The sequence below is a fragment of the Atta colombica genome, unplaced genomic scaffold (genome assembly GCF_001594045.1).
Source record: "Atta colombica isolate Treedump-2 unplaced genomic scaffold, Acol1.0 scaffold187, whole genome shotgun sequence".
In the NCBI taxonomy this organism is placed as follows: Eukaryota; Metazoa; Arthropoda; class Insecta; order Hymenoptera; family Formicidae; genus Atta; species Atta colombica.
Window position 1 is genome coordinate 600,852 of NW_017259279.1, and position 22,172 is coordinate 623,023.

General features: G+C 31.0%; 4 protein-coding genes across 6 annotated transcripts; 2 read left to right on the plus strand and 2 right to left on the minus strand.

Moving 5' to 3' along the window:
- The first annotated feature begins 906 nt into the window (after positions 1-906).
- LOC108686526 (USP6 N-terminal-like protein) lies at positions 907-7,318 on the plus strand. Of its 2 annotated transcripts, none has more exons than XM_018191879.1 (8): positions 907-1,242; positions 1,819-2,057; positions 2,160-2,483; positions 2,572-2,759; positions 3,129-3,289; positions 3,377-3,697; positions 4,248-4,383; positions 6,713-7,318. In XM_018191879.1, exons 2-8 carry the CDS (start codon positions 1,906-1,908, stop codon positions 7,153-7,155), a joined length of 1,725 nt encoding a protein of 574 aa, XP_018047368.1. In that variant the 5' UTR covers positions 907-1,242; positions 1,819-1,905; the 3' UTR covers positions 7,156-7,318. The 2 variants fall into 2 exon arrangements, with proteins under 2 accessions (XP_018047368.1, XP_018047369.1); XM_018191880.1 differs by having other exon boundaries at positions 907-1,205.
- Positions 7,319-11,523: 4,205 nt separating this feature from the next.
- LOC108686562 (mitochondrial carrier homolog 2-like) lies at positions 11,524-15,345 on the minus strand. 2 transcript variants are annotated; one of them, XM_018191930.1, is made up of 9 exons: positions 15,250-15,345; positions 14,728-14,942; positions 14,513-14,655; positions 14,323-14,407; positions 13,692-13,860; positions 13,498-13,629; positions 12,928-13,114; positions 12,726-12,793; positions 11,524-12,188 (listed from the first exon to the last, which is right to left on the minus strand). In XM_018191930.1, exons 2-9 carry the CDS (start codon positions 14,735-14,737, stop codon positions 11,996-11,998), a joined length of 987 nt encoding a protein of 328 aa, XP_018047419.1. In that variant the 5' UTR covers positions 14,738-14,942; positions 15,250-15,345; the 3' UTR covers positions 11,524-11,995. The 2 variants fall into 2 exon arrangements, with proteins under 2 accessions (XP_018047419.1, XP_018047418.1); XM_018191929.1 differs by lacking the exon at positions 15,250-15,345 and having other exon boundaries at positions 11,524-11,889; positions 11,983-12,188; positions 14,728-15,134.
- A 237-nt stretch (positions 15,346-15,582) lies between these two features.
- LOC108686580 (NADH dehydrogenase [ubiquinone] 1 beta subcomplex subunit 1) lies at positions 15,583-17,077 on the plus strand. Its single transcript, XM_018191954.1, has 2 exons — positions 15,583-15,706; positions 16,613-17,077. The coding sequence occupies exon 2, from the start codon at positions 16,784-16,786 to the stop codon at positions 16,979-16,981; it is 198 nt and encodes a 65-aa protein (XP_018047443.1). The 5' UTR covers positions 15,583-15,706; positions 16,613-16,783; the 3' UTR covers positions 16,982-17,077.
- Positions 17,078-17,760: 683 nt separating this feature from the next.
- Positions 17,761-19,820, minus strand: LOC108686488. The gene is made up of 2 exons (XM_018191827.1): positions 18,870-19,820; positions 17,761-18,758 (listed from the first exon to the last, which is right to left on the minus strand). The coding sequence occupies exons 1-2, from the start codon at positions 19,773-19,775 to the stop codon at positions 18,036-18,038; spliced, it is 1,629 nt and encodes a 542-aa protein (XP_018047316.1). The 5' UTR covers positions 19,776-19,820; the 3' UTR covers positions 17,761-18,035.
- Positions 19,821-22,172: the final 2,352 nt, after the last annotated feature.

Sequence of the window (22,172 nt, forward strand, 5' to 3'; positions counted from 1 at the left end):
TACCGCATAATTTAGCACTGCAACTTGACATTAAACAATTCAATACACTCTTGTCTTGGACATGGTGGCTGCTGTTTGCCCAATAAAAATATTGCCCTAAATTGTATAAAGGAACCTAGGAATCGATTGTTCATCTTGAAATAAGGTGAAAATTACAAAAGTGAGCGAATTCTAGATATTGACCAATTAAATTAAGTGCATTTAAAACAGATTAATCAAATGAAAGAGCTTACTGAACATTCAGTAAACTCTTTCATTTGATTGATCTGTATTTTAGAATCTAATATGCTAATCAGATGAAAAAGTTCTCTGAGTGCTCAATGAGCGGTTGTCATTCTGAATGTATCCAATAGTCGCGTTAAGTAGACTCAATTGTTGCGGATCCATAAGCGCTCGCTGCTATTGGATGCTCTAGAAGAATACTCCAATAGCAGTGAGCGGATCCGCTTCGAAACAGTTGAGTCTGCTGGGGGTCGATTCTGTATCTTCAAACAAAAAGTTTAACTATATATTTATTTATTAGATTTTGAGGCCTGTCAAGCATTGATCAGAACATTTTTCACTTTTCACTTTTCAAGCTAGGAAAAAAATTTCATGATTGATATCCAGGAAAATAAGCATCGTGTGTCACAAGCTTTAAATTAAAAAATACAAAAATTAAGCATTTGTACAATATTTCTTTTAATTTATAAATAAACTATTTACAATTAAAAAATTGATTTATATATTTTACGACTTTATTTTTCCAGATAAAGTATGTTTATACAAATACATGAATTTGAAAAGAGCCGCGTCTTGTGTCAAGATGGAGGCAAGTTTGCGCCGTTTGCGATAGAGACCCTAATTTGTAAAGTCTCTAATTTGCGATACTTTATAAATATAGTGACTTTAGGGACGGCTGATCACCCTATTTATAGGTATACTAATTGCAAGTGGGCGCGAGTTTGTATCACTGAGTCACAGCTCGTGTCTTCCTCGAGGAATAGAGATAGAGACGAACAATCAAGGAATTCCAATGTTGTGTCGCGTGCTCTATCTACGCCTGGTTAGCAAAGAACCGAACAGATCCATTTTGTATTTGCCCAGCCACTCGGTCGTACATCGAGCTTAACCGCAACGGGTCCGCTAGCGGTGCAAACGCGCCAATGTGACGATTTAATGGCGAAATCTGTTACGTTCCGGGCGCCACAGCCGAGGAGATACATGTAATCTTACATACAAGCATTTCTTTGATGCTTTCCGGTAAGCGACACAGTGATCATGTCATCTATATTTAATATTAGCACACAACATTGATTTATTGTGTTGCATTGTGTCTCTTGCCGAAAAGCTCTCCATGTCCTACTTGTATCACTTGTTCTCAGAACTTTTTAAATAAGCAAAATGTAGTGTTCTAATAGAAACTGACACATAAACACATATTAACCTCGCTATGTACTGTCCATGTGTTTTACTAGATTGTGTTTATGGATCTGTTTTTTTTTTAACTTTTGGTCAAGTCGTCTTTTTTTTTCTTTCAATATGAAAAGGTGAAAAAAGATAACCATTCAGTTAAAAAATTCAGTTAAAAAGACCTGGCCTGTGTTTCCTATATCAACATCTTTCTGTCTTATATCAATCATATACAGTCAAGTAAATGTATCAAATATGACAAATCACACACACATACAATATACACACCCACATATATATATATATATATATATATATATATGTTTATTGCAATAACTAATTTTGTCATACATATTCCAATAAATTTGTACATATGTGACTTGTATACATACTTGATAAGCTTGCTTAAATGTATGTGACTTACAGATGAAGCTGCTCGGCTGGAGATTAGTAGAGAGGTTTATTAATGAAACGGCATGCTTGTAAGAGTCTGGCCGCACATCGCCACGTGGGATGAATGAAGAAGAATTGTTAAAACGGTCTGCTGCAGAGCGTGATAGGATTTTCAGTTGCTATGATCGTGGTAGGGAGGGTGCTGAGATTGATCCTTGGGAGGATCCTGCTTACGAAGTTTATCATACTACAGATAGATATGGATTTATACAGTATGTACATAAGTTTTATTTAGAATTTAGTTATTTAGAATTTGATCGTATACAAAGTATAACCTTTAGTGCCATCTGAAATAATTGTTTCTCTTGTTACAGCGATAAGAGGTTACCACAGAAACGGGATGCGTTTGAAGTCAAGTTGCACCACGTGGAGATGGAGAGATTGAAGAAATGGGAGAAAATGACGAAACAATGGGACAGTGCCTCGACAAAGGAAAAATTGCGCCGCAGAATATACAAAGGAATTCCTAACAGATTTCGTGGTCAAGTATGGACTCTACTTTTAGGAATAAAGAATCTGAAGAAGGAGCAGGCGGGCAAGTATGAAGAGATGTTACAATTGGCTCGCCAATGGTCCACAGAGATACGACAGATTGATGCCGATGTTGCCAGACAATACAGAGATCATATTAATTATAGGTGTGATACTGTAGAAATTGAACGTTCGTTCTTTATTATATGAGTTATGTATTTAAAAAAAGTTGAAAAACAATAATAATTTTTTTAGAGAGAGATATAGCATAAAACAAAAGTCTATGTTTTACGTACTGGCTGCCTACAGTATGTACAACATGGAGGTAGGATATTGCCAAGGAATGTCCGTGCTAGCCGGTTTGCTGCTGCTTTACATGGATGAGGAAGACGCTTTCTGGGGCCTTTCTGTGTTGCTTGCCGATCAAAAATACAGCATGCACGGTTGGATTTTTTTTTTCATTTTAAAATAAAATTATTTAGTGACACATTTTTTAATGGCATATCATGCTCTCTTAAAAAAAATATATATACACACACACACACACACACACACACACACACACACACATATATATATATCAAAGAATTTAAATTTTATTGTCTATAGATTTTTAAATATGAATTAATATGTTAGAATAGAAAATCATTTAACAAAATTTATTTGCGGGTTTCTATATAAATTAATCATATAAATAGAAAAAAAATACAATGTAAGTTTTAAATGTTAAAGGCTAATCATATTTATGAACCTCTGGACAAGATTAGCATTTATTGATATATTTAAGTCTTTATGTACAATACATTTTACAGGTTTTTACGTCGATGGATTTCCCAAATTAAACCGCTTCATAGAGCACCATGACAAGATAATGAACAAATGTTTGCCGAAACTAAAACGGAAAATGGATAAGTGCGGTTGCGATTCTATACTCTATGCATTGAAGTGGTTCTTCGTTGTTTTTCAAGAGAGAGTAGGCTTTCTTCTTTATTTCTTCTTAGATTTGCATCTCTTGAAACAGATCAATTAAGTATCAGCAATGTTAATCTATATTTTGTAGACTCCCGTTAGTCTCGGTCTCCGTATCTGGGACATATTTCTGTTGGATGGTGATCGCATGTTATCAACAATGGCATATACTGTTATGAAGCTGCATAAGCGCTATTTGATGCCAATGGAAAGTCTTGATGAATTTTGCAACTATCTACAAATTAAGCTGGAGAAGGATTTTTGCTTTGATGACGACACCGTGATAAGTACGATGGAGCGCAGCATGGAAGAATTAAAGCGTGCCAAATTAGACTATCCAGGTGCTCCGTTGCCACACGAACTACCCCGTTATCCGTTTGGCACTTTCCAGGAGCCTACTTTTACCAGCAAGGTATTGCTAGAATGCCATCCTTTGGCTCTTTATCTATTGTGCCTATTGGCACTAGATGCAATAGATGCAATACTTATGTCATATCCCTTGAATATTGATAAAAATTCGTACACATGTGTTTTCTTCATACCAAGTGATTATGTTGTCTATAAAAGTATTACGATATGATTAATGGTTTACAAAATATATATTTAATAATATATTTTGCTTATAAATAAACATTTTCAATTCAAAAAAATATTTCATTCATCTAAAAATAAAAAAAAATTTTTTTTTAATAGGACATTACACAATGAAAAATTTTATTTCAATTTATTCAATAATTGCCAATTTCATTATTTTTGTTAAAAAAAGATATGACGTGAGATATTGCATTATATTTTATATTACATTGAATATATATTTTATATTACATTATTTTACATTTGGTAAATGTTATGACAGCTTGTGGAATCGCGAAGTAATCTTATAATAACAAAAAAAAATCTCCATTAAATTACTGATATTCTTTCATGATAATTTTATTATATTATATGTTTGCATTCATCAGGTTGGAAGGCGAAGCGAAGAGTTTAGCGAAGCTCAACATGTGATGCGAGAATCAGTGGTGCAGCGCAGGGATATGACATTGATCGACAACGGTAGAGAGAGCACCACGCCTGTCGAGCCGACCAGTGGCCTTGGCGGTGAGTTTAGAGATAGCCACGATACATTACACAATAGCACAGACAGTACCACGTGCGTCGAACGCATCGAGTCTGAAGACGAGGATGACATCAACTCGAATGTCCGGATAACAGTTATCTACAACACTAGACTGTGAACGGAAAGTGCTTTATCGTGATAAATATCGCGACGCGAACAATTTTGCTCAATAAAATTTTGCTAGAGATTGAATATGGTTTGTAGAGAGCCCAGAGAAAACTTTCATCATAATATTAAGAAGTATGTTACTTATAAGACATGTCATACAAAATGATTTATTTACAGTAGTTCTATGCTGGAATGGTATTAATAGAATATTTTTTACAATATTAAAGTCACAGGCGGTATGTGTTAATCTGCACTGTTGCTTCAGAATTCAGATCATGCGATTAGGGAAATAGTTGGGAAAAAAATTTAAAAGTGTGTGTGTGTGTGTGTGTGTGTGTGTGTGTGTGTGTGTGTGTGTGTGTGTGTGTGTGTGTGTGTGTGTGTGTGTATTAAATTGAAAGTTAAATTGAAAAACTAAAATATATATGTTCCATATATATATTTTAAGCATATGCCATACTTAGAAAATCGATAAATCTGATCTGAACATTCTTTCTATCTTTTCATATATATGTTTATACTTAATAAATGTCTCAAAATTAACAAAGCCAAGTCTTACATAATGTAACACAATACACTCTATCCATGCATATAAATATCCTGCATTTTTAGAAATACTTTTAACACAATTAATATTATTCATGCTGTTCAATTTCATTATTAATTTTTATTTATTTTATGTTAAAATTCCTTATGTGTTATATGAAATAAAAGACATATTGCCCACAATTATTAAGTTATTATGAACCCTTGCAAAATACAATCGTTAATTTTTATTTCATTAATTTTGTATCATACTGAATAATTATATTCGCTATGCTTTAAAAATACAGGTGTTAATTTTTACATATAGATTAATTTTAACTTCGATTTTACTTTTTATGTTTTTTTAGTTCTAAGAGTAAAAAAAAAGTAAATTAAACTGAGATTAAAGTTAATCTGTACTGGTAAAAAATGAAATAATCATTCAAAAATATTAATATATATTTGTATATTAACTATAATGCGCAATAAACAAAATAATACTTAACAAAATCAATTTAATACTTGTGTGCTGCTTACATGTTTCGGCTCATTCATTCAAACCTGCATCAGAGCGAAGAAGGTTGAGAACGTAGTCGAACATAGATAAACAAGATTGAACAAACAATAGATTGAAGCTTAGCATGCATCGTGTTGTATACATTGATATAATACAAAATTAGTCAGTCTCCAAAATGCCATGCGAATATCATTTCCAGAAATTCCAGACGATTAAAAGACCGAGTAAAATAGAACTCCAGATATGCTATTATTAATAACATAACTGAACAAGGGAGAGAGGAGGAATGACAAGAAATTATAATTCCAAACGTGATGAAAGTAACTCACTATTGGCATTGTAAACGGCTTCATAGAATGAATAGAAACATGTAGAAATCGTAAAATATAATCGTAAAGTGTCGTGATAAAGTCATTGAAAGCTGTTTTGTAACTTATGTTGTAAAGAAATTCACTTGCACTCATTTGGATGGTTCTCACATTTTAATTTTGATGTGACACTTTTTATCAACATTCTTACCGAGATTTAGCTATGTAAATTAATAATTAATGAACAATAGTCCTTCATATCAAGAGACTGTTATTTATCTAAAGATGATTTTGTTTTTGCAGTTCAATTCATTGTTGAACTCTATCCGAAAGTTACAGTATCACTTACGTCAACAGGTACCTGGATAACATTTGTCCAAGTTATTGGAGATTGTTCCTCTTATTTTCATTTTTATGTAAAAATAAATTCTTAGTGCATTTTGGGTGCGATAATGTAACTTTCAAGTTCGATGATTCAATAAGTACTGATTAAAAAAACTAAATTGTTTTGGAAAGTTCACGAGATCAGTTATTAGATTCTGAAATAAAATAGATGTTTCATAAAAAAAATCGATATATCCTTGATCTAATGTTCAAAGTCAAATAGATGTAATCAGTAAATAGATCTTTTTAAACTTTGCAACTTTTGTTTGAATCATTTTTCTAAAAAATATTTTATTTTCGAGATATTTTTCACTGGTTCGGAATTTTTTATTTACTCTATATGTATTATATATGTAGGTATGTATGTATATATATATATATATATATATAGTTTTTATATCACAATAATCATTGCATGTATACTCTCATAACTGTACCACTCACCTTATCTCTGAAATCTGTTCGTAGGAAGTAAATTCTCCTTTGATCCAAGTCTTGATGAGGGCGCATCTCCCAATGGCTCTCGTCGGTCATTAGCCGAGACGTCGGTGACATCGACGGCCGATTTATCGGTATTCAGCTCGGTAACACGTTCCCAGGTCCTGGACAACAGTTTGGATACCCAGAGCAATATCTCGAATGGGAGCTCGGGCAGTGGCGGTCTGCCTACACCGCGGGCGACGCCGCATCAGCCCAGCCCAGACGTAGTGCGAATTTACGTGCCATACACGTCGCCTACGTATACATCGTCGGCGGTGGCTTCTTACAAGGATGATCTACCGCGCACACTGCCCCGTTCTCTGGACACCAACAAGATTCGCATTCGCATCGATCCAGACCAGACGCCTATCGTTGAGAATCTAAAGCCGTTCACACTCGAAAGTCCAGAAGTCGAGCTAGATTTGAAGTGAGTCGTTTGAGCTACACGCAAACGTGAAATCATAAATGATGTGCATACGATAGCTTGGTCCTGAAAGTCGCGCATTTGTTGTCAAGAGCGAGAGCAATATCATAAAGTTAATAATATTTGAGATATCTTTTTTTTAAGTAGTCGATTGGATATTGGATATTAATGTCGCCAAATATGATTAATATCATTCTAATAACTAATTCTTAACATATATTCAATGTATTTTCTTTTGCCTCTCTTAGGAAATAAAATAGCTAACTCAAGTTTCGCATGTCAAATATATGTCGAAGACTTAATATTGAACAAAAAACTGCATAAATCTCGAAATATGATTCTAAACATTCTCAAAAATAATGCGCGACTTCTGGCATACCCTGTGTACGTATGTTCTGCGATAAATCGCTCGTACATAACAAAAGAAACAATAACAAATACGAAAGCTTTTGCGTTAAATCTTAAGGAATTTCTTTATAGAAAACGTCAATTGATGAATTAAGATTTAGAAGTGAGAGAAAAATATACCGTTTCTAGAATCTTAAATACTTATTAATGATATAATCTTTGATATCCGTTGTTCTTATAAATTAAATTTCAATTTTAAAAAAAAGTTGTAAAGTTGTTTAAGAATTAATTGTATCTCAATTTTAGAGAAGATCTATAAAAATCGATAATTACAACTTACAAAGGTTCAAATTGAAAATCTTAAATGTTTCAATTTAAAAGATGTTAAAAGCGAAATAGACTTTATAATATTTCAATTTAAGAAAATTGAAATGAACGAAGTATTGTCGCTGCATTTGGCCTAATTTAGTTTTATGACATACGCATTGTACGCCACATAGTATTTTTCCAGACACAGCAGGAATAAACGAAGCAATGCATCCCTGATATTGATGCTTAGATAGGATTACGACAAAACAGAAAAAAAAGGATGCAATTCTCTTCACATAACATTACAATTTTAAGTGAAATAGGCGAATGATAAAATATTTATGTATATATCAATCTTTTCGCATTATAAATTTCAGATTATAAATTCGTAATAAAATAAATAATTTTTAGAATTGTGAAACAGTATTTCATTCCAATGTTAATGTATTTCGAACACAATTATATTCATATATTTAAATTAATTTGAAAAACAACAAATACTTGTACAAAAATATACTATCATTAGTCTGCACACAATCAAATGCATCTTCGTGGAATTTCTCTCAATATTATTATATTGATGATGCTTAGCTTGCTGTATTTTATTAAACAATTTGCATGAAAAAAAGATTCTTATTTTCTATTCTATCGTAATCCTATTATTTGGTATATTATTATTCTAAGGGAAGATAGATAATGCTACGTCTATTCATATTATGTCCGTAGGTCTCCTATATTTGTCACGCAGTCTTATTTATAATTATTTCGTTTTGATTTCTGAAAGAAAAAAGAACGTTATTACAATATATTGAGTTGCTATTAAGAATTAAAACGGATTCTGCTGTATATAAAATAAAGATGTATCTAGAGGCAAATTCATTTTTTTACAACTACTATAAAGAATTGAGTTCCGTTAGATAGGCATCTATATACAATATATAATCGATAATATAAATTTCGATAAGCTTTAATATAACCGAATTTTATAACGTAGCTATATAAGAAAATAGATTTGTCTCTGGATGTGAGTCCACTAAATATTTCTGATCAGCATCATTTGTCACGTTTTGTTTACATTAAATCTACAATAAAACTTCGTTGACGATTGATCTTACGGTAACTGTATGCTGATAAACGAATTAGTAGAACAATGGTAGAGAAATGTATACTATTTATTTATACGTTCACGAGCTAATTATATCTATCTGTCCTCAAGAGGGAAAACTCATACTATTAAGTATTATGCTGCCTTGGTAATATTGACATGTTTCTTTGTCAGTTTCTTTCTTATTTTTTCATTTTTTTTGTAATTCGTATGTTGTAAGAAAAATAATACTTCTGTATATATAAATAATATTTAACGAGTGAGATGGAAAAAAGAAATAAGACTTTATGTCAAAAAGTGAATGAAACTCCTCGGATGTAGTCATATTCAAACTCTTCGTCATAGAATGTGAATACTGAACAGCTTCCGATTATTGTGCCGCACTGAAAGTATTTGTATTATTTGATTATGAGCCATCACCTTTGGATGTATGCACCTTGATTTCAATTTCGCCAACATTCCTGAAAGCGCGCGCAATATCCTCGATGTACATAACCTTGTGGATAAAGAGTCTGAATAAAAAAAAAGTTATTCCCATGCATAAACATGAACTCATCAAACAATTATTATATCTAATAATAGCATAAGAAGCGATGTAGATTAAAAATAATATTAAATGTTGATCGTCCGAATCTTTATCACGTTAATACAAGAACAGGTTCATAGGATAAAAATCTTCTATCATAAGTTCCTCTTATTATTTTCGACGTGATTTATGACAATTATAACAACATGGTGACCTTATACTTTTGATTAGTTCAGCGAAAGAAAAGATTTCTCGACTGCATGAGAATGAAACATTACATTTCAGATTTATTCAGATACGATCTTCATACATTATATTTTTTTGAGCTAGATCGTCTAATAGAGACTAACTTTTATTGACATTATAAAATAATGCAATATATCTTGCCAGGCTATGACATAAATAATGTAACTAAAAGAAAACAGAGAGATTGGTATGATCAAATTGAAGATAAAATTTACAAAATTATTTCAAGAATAAGTGCATAATTTATTAAAAAGGGAATAAATAACAATTCTCCGTTTATTACTATGTAAGTACTGTTTACTACTATATTTGATAAATATTATTAGGCAGTAAGAATTTTAATTATGTCTTCATTTATTTATATTGTATTTGAGACGTAAAAAATATTAATTTATAGAATAAAACTGATTAAAAATATAAAAATTTTCTGTGTGTAGCATATTGATAAACTCGAAAATTTCAAGCCTCGCGTCTTACCACGATCCCCTGATCTCCAAGGGAATAATATTTAGTCTAATTTTCCTCAGGACACTGCTCTACAAGTTAAATCTAAAATAAATAATTAGAAAATCATTATAAAATGGTAATAATGTAAATATATAAAAACTCTAATTTTCACAATAAAAATTGACGTTATTTACATTGTTATCATTTTGTAATAACATTTTTCTAATATCTTTTAAATTCAATCAGAGCAGTGTTCTGAAGAAAAGAAAAACTGCTAAAAAATAATACACAGTGCTTCTTTGGAAGTCATAGAAGTTACGGTAAAACTTGAAATTTCCAAGCTCGTCTTCAATGGCGCACACAGAAAAACTTAATAAGTTTCCTATTCAATAATTCTTATTAAAATAAATTTTTTCTCTAAAAAAAAATTTGTTCTATCTCTTCCGTTGTTGGTGAATACGAAATAAAAACGAAAAGTGGGTTTTGAAAAAGTCAATTTTCAAAAGTTGATTTTACCTCAGAATGAATTGGGGCAACAAAAAAAATTATTACATGTCCGGATACTTTCTGTATATTGCTAAAGTTTCATAATTTTCTGAATATCCGAGTTGGATCTTTCCTTTTAAGTCCAATTCTAAGAACTTCATGTTGTTTCTTTGTACAAACTATTAGTCTGTGGACTGCCATTTCGTAAGTACAGCTTTTATATGAATCAAATGTCACAACGTGACAGCTCTAGTCTAGACAGTTCAGATAATCTGTGTATTGAACTATAAAAAATAGTAAAAAGATCTCAATTTAAAAATTTTTTATCATTTTCGGTATAAACTCCACAGACACGTATATATTTTAATCTTAGAAAAAATTTTTGAATCTGTAAAAGAGGAAAAAAATAGTTGTTATATAAATATTAAACCGATTAGTCGATAATACAGATGGCTTTAGGATCCCCTTAACTATCGGGAATGTTTAAAAAAACGTATGGATCGTTATGCTGAACACCTTGTGCGTGTGTGCGTGTGCATATATACATATGTAATGATTATAATATGACGAATGCAATACTCATCGAAATCTTATCAATTATCGAAGAGGGGTAGAGAGAAGGCCACATAAATCAATAATTAATTGTCGAAACAAAGTCTAATTGTCAATATAGCAAAAATATATATCTCACTTCTTCCAGCATCACTTTTTTTTATTACACAACTTTATTCGATGTGTTGTAATTTATTTATTTTTATTTACAAGTACTGTATTGCATATGTGATCTGGATGTAGGATCGATCAAGGTGATTATGTAGACGCAAATGTGTTATTTATTTTTTTTCTTAAAAATTAGATTGAAAATCATAACGTGCGTGCGTGTGTGTGTGTGTGTGTGTGTGTGTGTGTGTGTGTGTGTGCGTGCGCGCGCGTGTGTATGCGCGCGCGTGCGTGCGTGCGTATATGTGTGTAATAAGAAACATCTATTAATCTCGTAATCATTATAAATGCACATTGAAGATTTAATGAATGTTGACTTTCTCATTACAAAATGTTGCAATGATATTTAATTACGATTACCTTTCAACTACAGTCATCTCGATTGATCCTAACTGGATTTATCTTCTTTTTTCTATTATTTTGTATTGATAATGACTTTTGATCTTACAAGAATGTTTAGTGCACGCAAATTCTTGTACGATCTTGCTATATAAATTCGTTGAAACCAAATTTTCTCTTTTTTCTTTTCCCTTTTATATGGCTGTATCTATACACTGTATAAATAAATCGTCAAATGAACAATTGGTCGACACTTATTTGGTTTATAACAAACTCATTTGGCTTTCAAATAGATTGATCTAGCTTACTTTAAGACACTCATTACGAACTAGGCTGATAAAAGTTATTGCCCATAATTGGTATCAGCTTGCCATTCAACAGCATTTGCGGTCCAGTATAGTAACGCCATAACAGACTGCTGCCTCTCTTCAGCTGATTATGAGTCGACAGATGAGTCCAACAATGCAGCCAGTTCTTATAGATCGGCATGTATGGTGGAAGACCAGCTACCAATCTTGAACAATTTTCATGAACGTATTAATTTTACCATGAAATATCAGATTTTCTTAATTCAATCGGTCTTATTTTATTTTGTAAAGGACAAAGTAATATCATGGCATTTATCTTTTGTAACTTCTAGATTACATTTATAATGTCTAACTTTTAGACTACATTCTAAAACGTTCTCTCTAAGGAAAATTTTATTCGAAACACATATATATATAATATATATGTGTTTCGAATAAAATTTTATAGTATGTAATATAGTATATTATATCAAGTAAAATTTTCTTTGAAGAGGAATTTTTGAATGTAGCCTTAAAATATAAAACTTTTTATTCAAACTTTTTAATAAAAATTATTTTAAAAATTATTTTTTAAAGTATGAAGTGTGCATACATATGTATAATTTTTAATATTTAAAATCTAAAATCTCATAATTGTCAATTACTTTTAAGAAAATACATTTACAATAAGAAGAAAAAATAAAATGAAAAGAAAAAATTATGTTAATCTTCAATGAACGTATTGGACATGAGATTTTACTTACCCGCAGTCATTTACTGTCATGCAGTGAGATACCACTAAGAACGGGTACATAACAGTTGTAGCTACAAACTATACAAATATTTTATTTTAACATGTTTAAATTTTATTATATGAAATATTTAATGCATTAGTTTTGAAACGTTGTGTCAATAATACATATCGGAGCATATTCTCTTTGAAAAATATTGAAATTTTGCGCTTACTTTCATGGTTGATGCAGTATATGGCTTCATCGCTGGCTCCTGTATAACGTAATTGTTTATAGCGTATGTAGAGATGCCAGTTAAAACTATAACTGCAGCACTTCCTATTATACGCGGTATCAATCCTGCGTAATAACCTAGGATCCCATTCTCCTTGTAAATCTCCAGGAACGAACCAAATAGGCTACTAATGGTAAGAATATGATAAATTTTACGGTGACAAACGAATCGCCCAGAGAAGAATACAAATTTTTTTCCAGAAATTTACATTCAAAATTTTCTCTTCAAAATTAACAAATATAAATGCGATTATATACATATTTTGTCTTTATTTCTTTATTTCATTTTATAAGTGCATATTATATATATAAAAACAGATTTTAGCATTAATTACTGAAATTTTCGTAAAAAATTTTCAATATTGTCCCTTATTAATTATTTTCTCTTTCTATATCACGTATATTTTATAATTGAAGATCAAAAGATTTATATATACAATACACACATTCTTTCTTTGGAAATCTAAAAGGATATGCCATTTGTTATATATATATATATATTTATTTATACCTATATTTTGTCTCTCTACCCACAAATTGTGCCATCATCCTTAATGAAATGACTTCCAAAGGATGACTAACTATGATCGCGACTGTTCTACTGATCACATCCCTGATGATTTCATTCATGCATCTTTTACGTCTACAAACAGAAGAAATTATTAATTCATTATTCATATTTTTCTCCTTTCCCTTAACACATACCTCACTGTCTCATCTCCATCATCTTCATCCTCATTCTGTTCCACTGAGTTCGACTGTAGATATTCTAAAGTCTTGTCGCACGCTATTGTACTTATTGTGTAGGAACATACCTTGGGTACTAAGCCTCTATAGCAGCCTGTAAAGCCATCCAAGCTCTTTATGTGTTTAACTGCAAGAAATAACATTTTATGTTAAACAGAGAAGTATATAATAAAATAATATTAAGTAGAAAATTTAAAGTAGAAAAAGGGATGCACTAGATATCCATGCAAAATTGTTGGAGGAAGGAAGAGGGGAGGGGAATATCTAATTTCTGGCAATATATTCAGCCTAAATTTTATGTTGAAATGACATGTATGATAAGATTATCTTAATAAAAATTTTTATTATCACTGATATGATGTTTTAGAAATATTACACTATATTTCTAAAAAATACATCAGTGATAATAAAAGTTTTTAAATATTTTATAGCATCATACATGTCATTTCAATATAAAATTTTGGCCTGATATATTGTCAGAAATAAGATATCTGATAATCCTTCCTGGATGTTTAGTGCTTCCATAATAGAAAAGATAAAACAATCTCCTAAAAAATATTTCTAAGTTTTAAATTAGGATTATACTTACTATATGTAAAAGCATTTGGTAGTTTCAATGCAGGCTTTCCAAACAATGTTACAGTTGGTTTGGGTGGAATAGGCTCATATCCGATCTAAATAATAAAACAAATATGTGACTGTTTTTCTTTAGATAACAGTATTATATCTGTATGTATTGTTTGTATCAAAATTTTTAACTAGCAGAAATACATCTTTACCTGGATCAAAACCTTAGCATATTCAATAGGATAGGAGATTGCATTTACTAAAATGCGACCGGCTATATCAGACCACAGGATCTCTGTGTCTTTTGAGGTATGCTTTAGAGGCATTCTTGGCAAATTCCTAGATTTTCTTTTTTCTAGGGGGAACATATGTATTACATAAAATCAATAGAAGTTTAGTCAGGAATTTTCATCTTATAAAAACGCACCAATTCTCATTGTTTAGAGTCACAAATTGATATCACAATTTCTCTTCTCCTGGTTCCCACCTACTTCCTCACGAAACTCTGTGCGCTAACAGAAGAGATAACTATTGACGGGATTTTAAAAGACAATCGGAATTAGCGTTGTTGCGATACTCTCGTCTATTTTTTATTACAAATCATCAAGTGTCCCTTTCACAGTCATTATGGCGCTTGTTTCCCTGCGAACACTTCTGTTCCTTATACTCTGTATGTAAGGTCGAGTTCAGCCGAACAAGCGTTCGGAAATAAATGTTAAGAATACACTGTTCACTTCAAATCTTGATAAAATATACTCAAGCGATGTGTTTTAATGTAAAAATTAAGATTGGACAAGAAAAAATGCTGCTCTATTTCGTGAACTGAGATATTAATAAACGACTATTAAGGTTAAGAAATTTATGAAATCACAGCCACAAAATATTACAATATGAACGTATAAACCATAGATGGCATAGACACGGAGATGTCAGATTCAATTGCACATACCTACTTCACAACAGCCTATTCCTAGTAATTTTTCACTGTTTCACCAATGACATTATATTACATCTATTGCGTTGCATGTACTTTTTGCATCAGCATCTTCGCTTTCTCTCTTTTCAATGTCCAAATATATATCTATCTTATTTTAAAATAAAAAATTTTGAGGGATTTTAGATAACGTGAATGTAACGTATACCATAGTATGTATTTCTCTAGTTTTTCATTTCTTTATTTTCTTTTCAAGAATAGAGACTCTGGACCCCTATTCTTATGTACATATGTATATAATATATGTAATATATTTTATTTGGAATTAAAAATCTGTTTTATCGACATCGATCGTTCGGCCGTCGTTTCAAGCATTCCCTTAACTCTTAACCTCCAAGGTTAACCTACTAAGAACTAGTCAAGTATCTGGAGGATCAAGTGAGGTTTGGCCAACCGATGCGGCCTATAATTTGTAAGAGAATCTCGTTAAATTATTTTTCTTACCTTGTTGCACTTTGTTACATTATTTTTACTTCTCACAGTTTTATCGAACTGAGTTTGCGCAAGTTTATTGTGACGAAAAAACAAGATAACTTGGATAGTTTCTCGCCTTGAGTAGAATTTTTTTTTATGCCTGTTTATATCAATGTAGATTAATTCAAGAATTACAAAAAAAGCCTATAAATAGTCAATACAATTATTCATGCCTAAATTTAATGTTTATTTGCAATTATTAGGCATTTTCTAGCAAGAATACAGTGTAACACTGAATTATTTCCTCCTTATTTAACATTGGCAAACAACAAGAATTTCATAACACTTGCAACTGGCTGTGTTGCGTTCAAGAAAGTAGCTTTGCAACTATTATGAAATTCTTTATGATTTATTTATATACTTACAATTAGATCAAATGAGGAAGTAAAGTCAGTCATATTAAAGAATTTTATTTAAAAAATTATGAAACTGCGTTATCTGCTGAACATATGTCTGTTTCATAGCTGAACTAGTTCTATTTTTGGAATTTAAAATGAGATGTATGTTAAAAGAGAGATAGATATCTAGTAAAAATGAAAAGGATAATTCTAGTATAGGACTTGATAATTAATTGTCTTATAATGTCCTTGCTGAAAAACACCTAATATACATTATTTTAATATACATAGGAATAATCATTGTAAATGTTCAATCCAGATTTGAGTCCTTGGATGATTTTAATCTTGGCTAATATATTTTTTATTTCTTTTTTAGTTCTAAGAATTAAAGAAAGATAAAGTGTAAGCTGAAATAAGATTACAGTTAATTTACATTAGTATTTGTTATTAGAATCCTGTAAATCTTATTCCCTGTCTATTTGATTTTCACCTTTTGAATTTTTCAGTTTGATGGCCTCTGCTATTTTCACAACTGTCTGGATTTCGGTTAAGCGAAACTTCGTCAGCGTGTTATTTCCTACATTTACGGCGCTTGCGATTTACGTGGATCTGAGGCATACAGCTCGCTGGAAGCACCAACTTGCTGAACAGCAGGACAAGTGAGACTACGCTGAGACATGAGTCTACTTCAGAGTTTGTCATCGCACAAGCACGTCTGGAAGATGTACTGGACTCTCATCTTTCCGTTCGCAGGTTTTATGATCGGTCATAAGCTAGATAAGATGGAATCAGAGAGGATGACAACATTTAGGGACAAATCAGCATTATATGGCAGAGAGTTAAAGCCTGGGGAGCCACCTTCCTGGCCATATTAGCTATCCTTATTATACATCGTTCAAATCTTAAGAAATAGCAGAATCAATTAGTGCTTGTTAAGTTAATTAAAAAATAAATATGTTCAAATGAAAAGATACAGATGTTATATAGATGTTTCATTAATATACACGTGTAATCTAAATTAAATGACGAAAGAAAGAAAAAAAATATATATATATGTGTAATCAGTTTCATTTATTGGTAACAATGCGATATAAGTGATAAATATATATATAGGATTGCCATGTTACGTATTTCTATTAGAATTATATTTACATTACGCATTTATTCGATAATCACTAAGAATACTATTCAGGATAAATAGAGAGTACATATAAAATTATTTTGTCAACATAGCAAATCCAATATATACACGAACTTATATAAAAATTACATTATATTTACACATATATTTATATATATTGAACAGAGATCATCACGAATATTCAGAGATCTTCATAAGCACGAAATAAAACTTGCATTACATTAGATTAATACATATTAAAAACTGCTATATTTGAAGTTAATGAAATTAAATGTTAAAAGCATTTAAATATTTTAAACAATGAAGTGCCCAATAATGATATTGTTATGTTATTTAACAAAATGTTTTCTTTTATTGTCAAAGTTTAAATTATGCCATTGTATTTAGATATTTTGTAATTATATGAATTACAATTAAGGCTTAGAATTTCAAATTTGAGAAAGAAAAAAAATCGTGATGAGCCATATTGGTACGCAAAAATTTGTTTACAATTTATTTTAATATACGTAACTTAATAGATGTCAACTACTTTTTTGGTCTTCTTCAGTATAATATAATAATAAATCGAATAGAAGTAGTAAGATGATTAAGTGAATTGCGCAAATAAGAAATAATGTTAGAAGTAAAATTCCTGTGCTATATTATGAGATTAAGGTCGTCGTCTTAAAACAGTTTTTAATATGTATTAGTTCAGTGCAATGCGAGTAATTAAAGTAATGCAAATGATCAATAATAACTATTATTATTCTCATTTTAGTATGTTATTAAATACCATTGGTATGGAGGTGCTAACGAAATAGAGGGAATTTTTTCGACTTTTTCTTCGTTTTTTTCTTGGCTTTATAGATATTGCACACGACGTTCTCCTTATTCTCAATCGATTTAGTCTCTGAATTATACATCTGGTGCTTTTGCATCCATTTGTCCGTTTCGCTTGTCCAAGACACCGGCCTATCCTTGAAAGTGTTGGCTTGATCTCGATGGCTGTATCTCTCGCCAGTTTCCAAATTAAGATAAGAAGACAGCTTGTCTTTATTATTACGTTCTGCCTTGCCTAGAATATCATCAGGAATACCATCTATGGGTCCGTAATTCTGAAACCTTGTCTCCTTCTCCTGCAAAGCGCATATGTTATCGCTAAACTTCCGAAAAATTTTCTTCTCTTCGATCATGTGCTCGGGTTTCTCCTCAGCTACTCTTTGCAGTTTTCCTGGGATATCTTTGTGTCTGGTCCATCGCTCGCTTACTGATCTTGTGAACGCATGTGGCTTCTTATAAAGCATTGGATTAAACAACTCCGACGTTTGTATGTTAAATGTATCTACGCTGGCGGCTGACAATGATGAGTTTAAGTCGTCGTAATTCATCGTAGGACGCTCTTTGTACTTTATAGTAGCATATGAATGAGTCTTCGAAGAAAAAGATTTTTTCAAGAAAGAATCTGGACGCATCAAATGCTTTTCCTCCTTTTTTTCGTATGGATTGATAATAGATTGAAGATTTTTTGGGATCTCTGCTTTTTTTAAAATCTCTATTTTTTGAGGAATTTGTATTTTTCTCGGAATTTCTTCTTTTCTTGAAATCTCTTCTTTTTTCGGAATTTCTTCTTTTCTCAAAACAACTTCTTTTTTCGGAATCTCTTCTTTTTTTGAAATTTGTTCCTTTTTCAGAATATCTTCTTTCTTTGAAATATCATCTTTTCTCAGAATTTTCTCTTCTACAAGATTATTAGGTTTCTCAATATCGTATAAAATTTGTGCCGCTTGTTCCAGTGTCTTTTCCACTACCATGTCTTTTTGGTATTTTAGCTGTTGCTCTATCTGTTTCATTTTATCATTGAGAAGTCTCTCTGTGATCCTTAGTTCTTTCTCTTTTCTAAATAGCTCCCTCTCTCTTTTTTGCAGATTTATTTCCTTTTCCCGTAAAATGGTTTCACGATTCCTTAAGATCTCAATTTTGTGCAACCAATTTTCTCTGAAGATCTCCTCGCTAACTTCTTCAGGTGATGGGATCGATGCGGTACAGCCATTCTTGTACCCGTGACGGCAGAAATTGTTCAGCTTGGAATCCAAGGAGTTCTCACTTCTCTCGTCAATCGACATCAAACTGTTCGTCCTGCTAAATTGTTTCGCAGGATATAATGATTCCTGTGGTCCAATTGATGCTTGAAACTCCGTTTTTTGTACACGTTCGTTAAAACGACAAGAATTCGCATTGTTATAATATTTAATGATATCGTTATCTAAATGTTCGTCGCGTAGAATGTCATTCTCGTTCGTTATGCCTTTCACGAGTTTTATACCAATCAATGTGCTATCTTCAGTGGAAAACTTCGTGGTTTCTTCGTATTTATTATTTGAAGCGAGCGACGTATCTTTCTCGTTTTGCATACTGTTCTCAAATATACTTTCGCTCTTGATATCAAATTGATTTGTAACCTTGAGATCATCTATCTCATTAATTATTGATAAGTTCTCCATTCCAGGCACAATATATGTCTCAACTTTGTACAAAATTGGTTTCTTCATGATTGATATTGCAATACGTTAATATCTTTCAAACTTTCAGAAGATTATGTCATAAATTGTCAAACTCTCCCAGAAGATTATGTATATGATGATTGATCATTTCTGCAAATAATAGATATTTATTTATTAAAAATAATAAAATATATGTGCATACATACACATATACACACATAAACAAGGTAATTCCCTGTAATTTGAAGTTCGCATGCTTATACTATCATATGAACTATAAAACTTTTATATCAAACAAACTTTAACTTCAAGCGACAGCTATACACAGTAAAAATATTTTGTATTTATATAAAGATTATGCGTTTCGCGGGTTTTCTCCGTGTTCAGATCCATTCTTGAAATGCCAACGTTTCGTGAACCTTGCAGTCCACCTCATCAGGGCGAGGAGCAGCCTGATACTGTCAGGCTATACGGTATCAGGTTGCTTCTCGCTCTGATGAGGTGGACTGCAAGATTCACGAAACGTTGGCATTTCAAGAATGGATCTGGACACGGAGAAAACCCGCGAAACGCATAATCTTTATATAGAAAGCACCCCATATAGGAAGTCTCAAGAATATTATTTTGTATTTATGTTATATTAAAATGAATCTTTGTTAAAATTTTTGTATTGAATTTTTAATCAGAGTTTTAAACATAATATGATTGCCTTATTTGAATATTTTGTGTTACATTTAAATTTAACATTTCTCAGTGTTAAAATGACACAATTTGTAGATAAGTAAAGAAATAATAAACATAATATAGTTTTAAAACATAAATTCTAAGAATAAATGATAAAATGTGTTGATTTAATATATTATAAATGTGAATTTTACTGAAGAAATATGTTTTATACAACTAGTTATATATATTTTATATCTAAAAAGATATTTGTGTTTTCTCTTTATAACAGTAAATATCTGTTAAATTTATATATTACATATGTTAAATATCACAGAGGCATTACCTCTGTGAAATTAAAAATGTGACAATAGCATCTAATTTTAGTTAACTTTAATATTATAAACGTGTCAATTTAATATAAAATTTGTTTTTAAATTGTGTCAAAGTATTACGCTTCTTGTATTAAGTTTTTACATAACATTTATGTTGCTTTCTATTCATCTCACATTAAATTAACATAAAATTTTTTACTGTGTATAAGCCAAAAATAATTGAATTTTTAAATTTTTCTTTCATTTTGTTATGAAATCGATATCCGGACTTTCTATTTATGTGTCTTTTAATTTTGTAACAAATGCAAAATAATTTTTCAATCTGTAAAATCAATTTGAAAATTTCAGTTGCACTGTAATTCATGAAAATTGACGCGTCGCTCTAACGTCCCCCTAACTTTTAGAATCTTAGAAAACGTCTTGGCAAACATTACAGAAAAGGACAAAATTAAAAACGAACAATAAAAGAAAAGATTACACATTTGTTTTTAAAAAATTTATGTTTTCGTGTGTGTGTGTGTGTGTGTGTGTGTGTGTGTGTGTGTGTGTGTGTGTGTGTGTGTGTGTGGACTTAATATATAAATATACACGATTTATTAAAATGCAATTGTTGTAACATACCAGAACTATCGTAATCCAAATGACTTCCAGAAAGTGCGTGTAGCGTGGTGTCTGCATTTAAACTGAGCTTTCACTTATAACGTTCGGTCGAAGCGAAGTGGTGAGTCCACAGGTATACGAATTCTGTGTCTCCGTCGTATAGCTGCAACGTGATTTGCTGAAGCCGTTTTTAAATCCCAGCTATAACGCTGAATGGTATACTGGTATTCTACCTGAGTCTTCTACTACACATATGAAACGTAAGAATGCATGTATTCCTTTATGGAGGGATACAAAAGACGGGATCATAACAAAAATAATGTCAGTTAAATAGAATAATAGAATGAAATTTATACGAATTATGTATAGTTACATTGTCAAAATATTGAAAAAGATTGATGGGACATTCGAAAATTTCGAAAAATTGAAAGAAAAATTGGAATTTGTAACAATTCTTGTTTACATAGAATGATAAAAGAATTAACAATATAAGATCAAATAATAAATGCTATTAAAAAATGATTTGTTACTTTAAAATAAAAAGTAGAAAGCGATATAATATGTTACTTATCTTTTATTTACATATTGGTCCGAAATTGATGAATTTTTAAAAAAATGTTATTGAATAATAAAAACTAATTTTTTCCAAGATTTACCTATTTATATTTTTATTCACATTTCTCTCTCAATCATTTAACAATCTTTTTAAAAGTATACTAAATATATTAAATATACTAAATATTCTAAATATACTTTCAATATACTAAAATGTTGAAATTCAACTTCTTTGTATTCTTTCTATTCTTGTATTCTTCCACGCAGCGTACATTTGAAAAAAATTTCAGTG

What these genes read in the sequence shown, in the direction of transcription:
- LOC108686562 (XM_018191930.1), bottom strand. An exon ending in ACCAAATGCTTTTACATATA is followed by an intron (nt 13,861 to 14,322) that starts GTAAGTATAATC and finishes TATTTCTTGCAG; the next exon opens with TTAAACACATAAAGAGCTTG. An exon ending in GGTAGAGAGACAAAATATAG is followed by an intron (nt 13,115 to 13,497) that starts GTATAAATAAAT and finishes TCTTACCATTAG; the next exon opens with TAGCCTATTTGGTTCGTTCC.
- LOC108686580 (XM_018191954.1), top strand. Translation starts at nt 16,784, where the DNA reads ATGAGTCTACTTCAGAGTTTGTCATCGCACAAGCACGTCTGGAAGATG.
- LOC108686488 (XM_018191827.1), bottom strand. Translation starts at nt 19,775, where the DNA reads ATGAAGAAACCAATTTTGTACAAAGTTGAGACATATATTGTGCCTGGA. An exon ending in AAGAGATTCCGAAAAAAGAA is followed by an intron (nt 18,759 to 18,869) that starts GTTGTTTTGAGA and finishes AAAAAAGCAGAG; the next exon opens with ATCCCAAAAAATCTTCAATC.
- LOC108686526 (XM_018191879.1), top strand. Translation starts at nt 1,906, where the DNA reads ATGAATGAAGAAGAATTGTTAAAACGGTCTGCTGCAGAGCGTGATAGG. An exon ending in TCAAAAATACAGCATGCACG is followed by an intron (nt 2,760 to 3,128) that starts GTTGGATTTTTT and finishes TACATTTTACAG; the next exon opens with GTTTTTACGTCGATGGATTT. An exon ending in TCGTTGTTTTTCAAGAGAGA is followed by an intron (nt 3,290 to 3,376) that starts GTAGGCTTTCTT and finishes TATATTTTGTAG; the next exon opens with ACTCCCGTTAGTCTCGGTCT.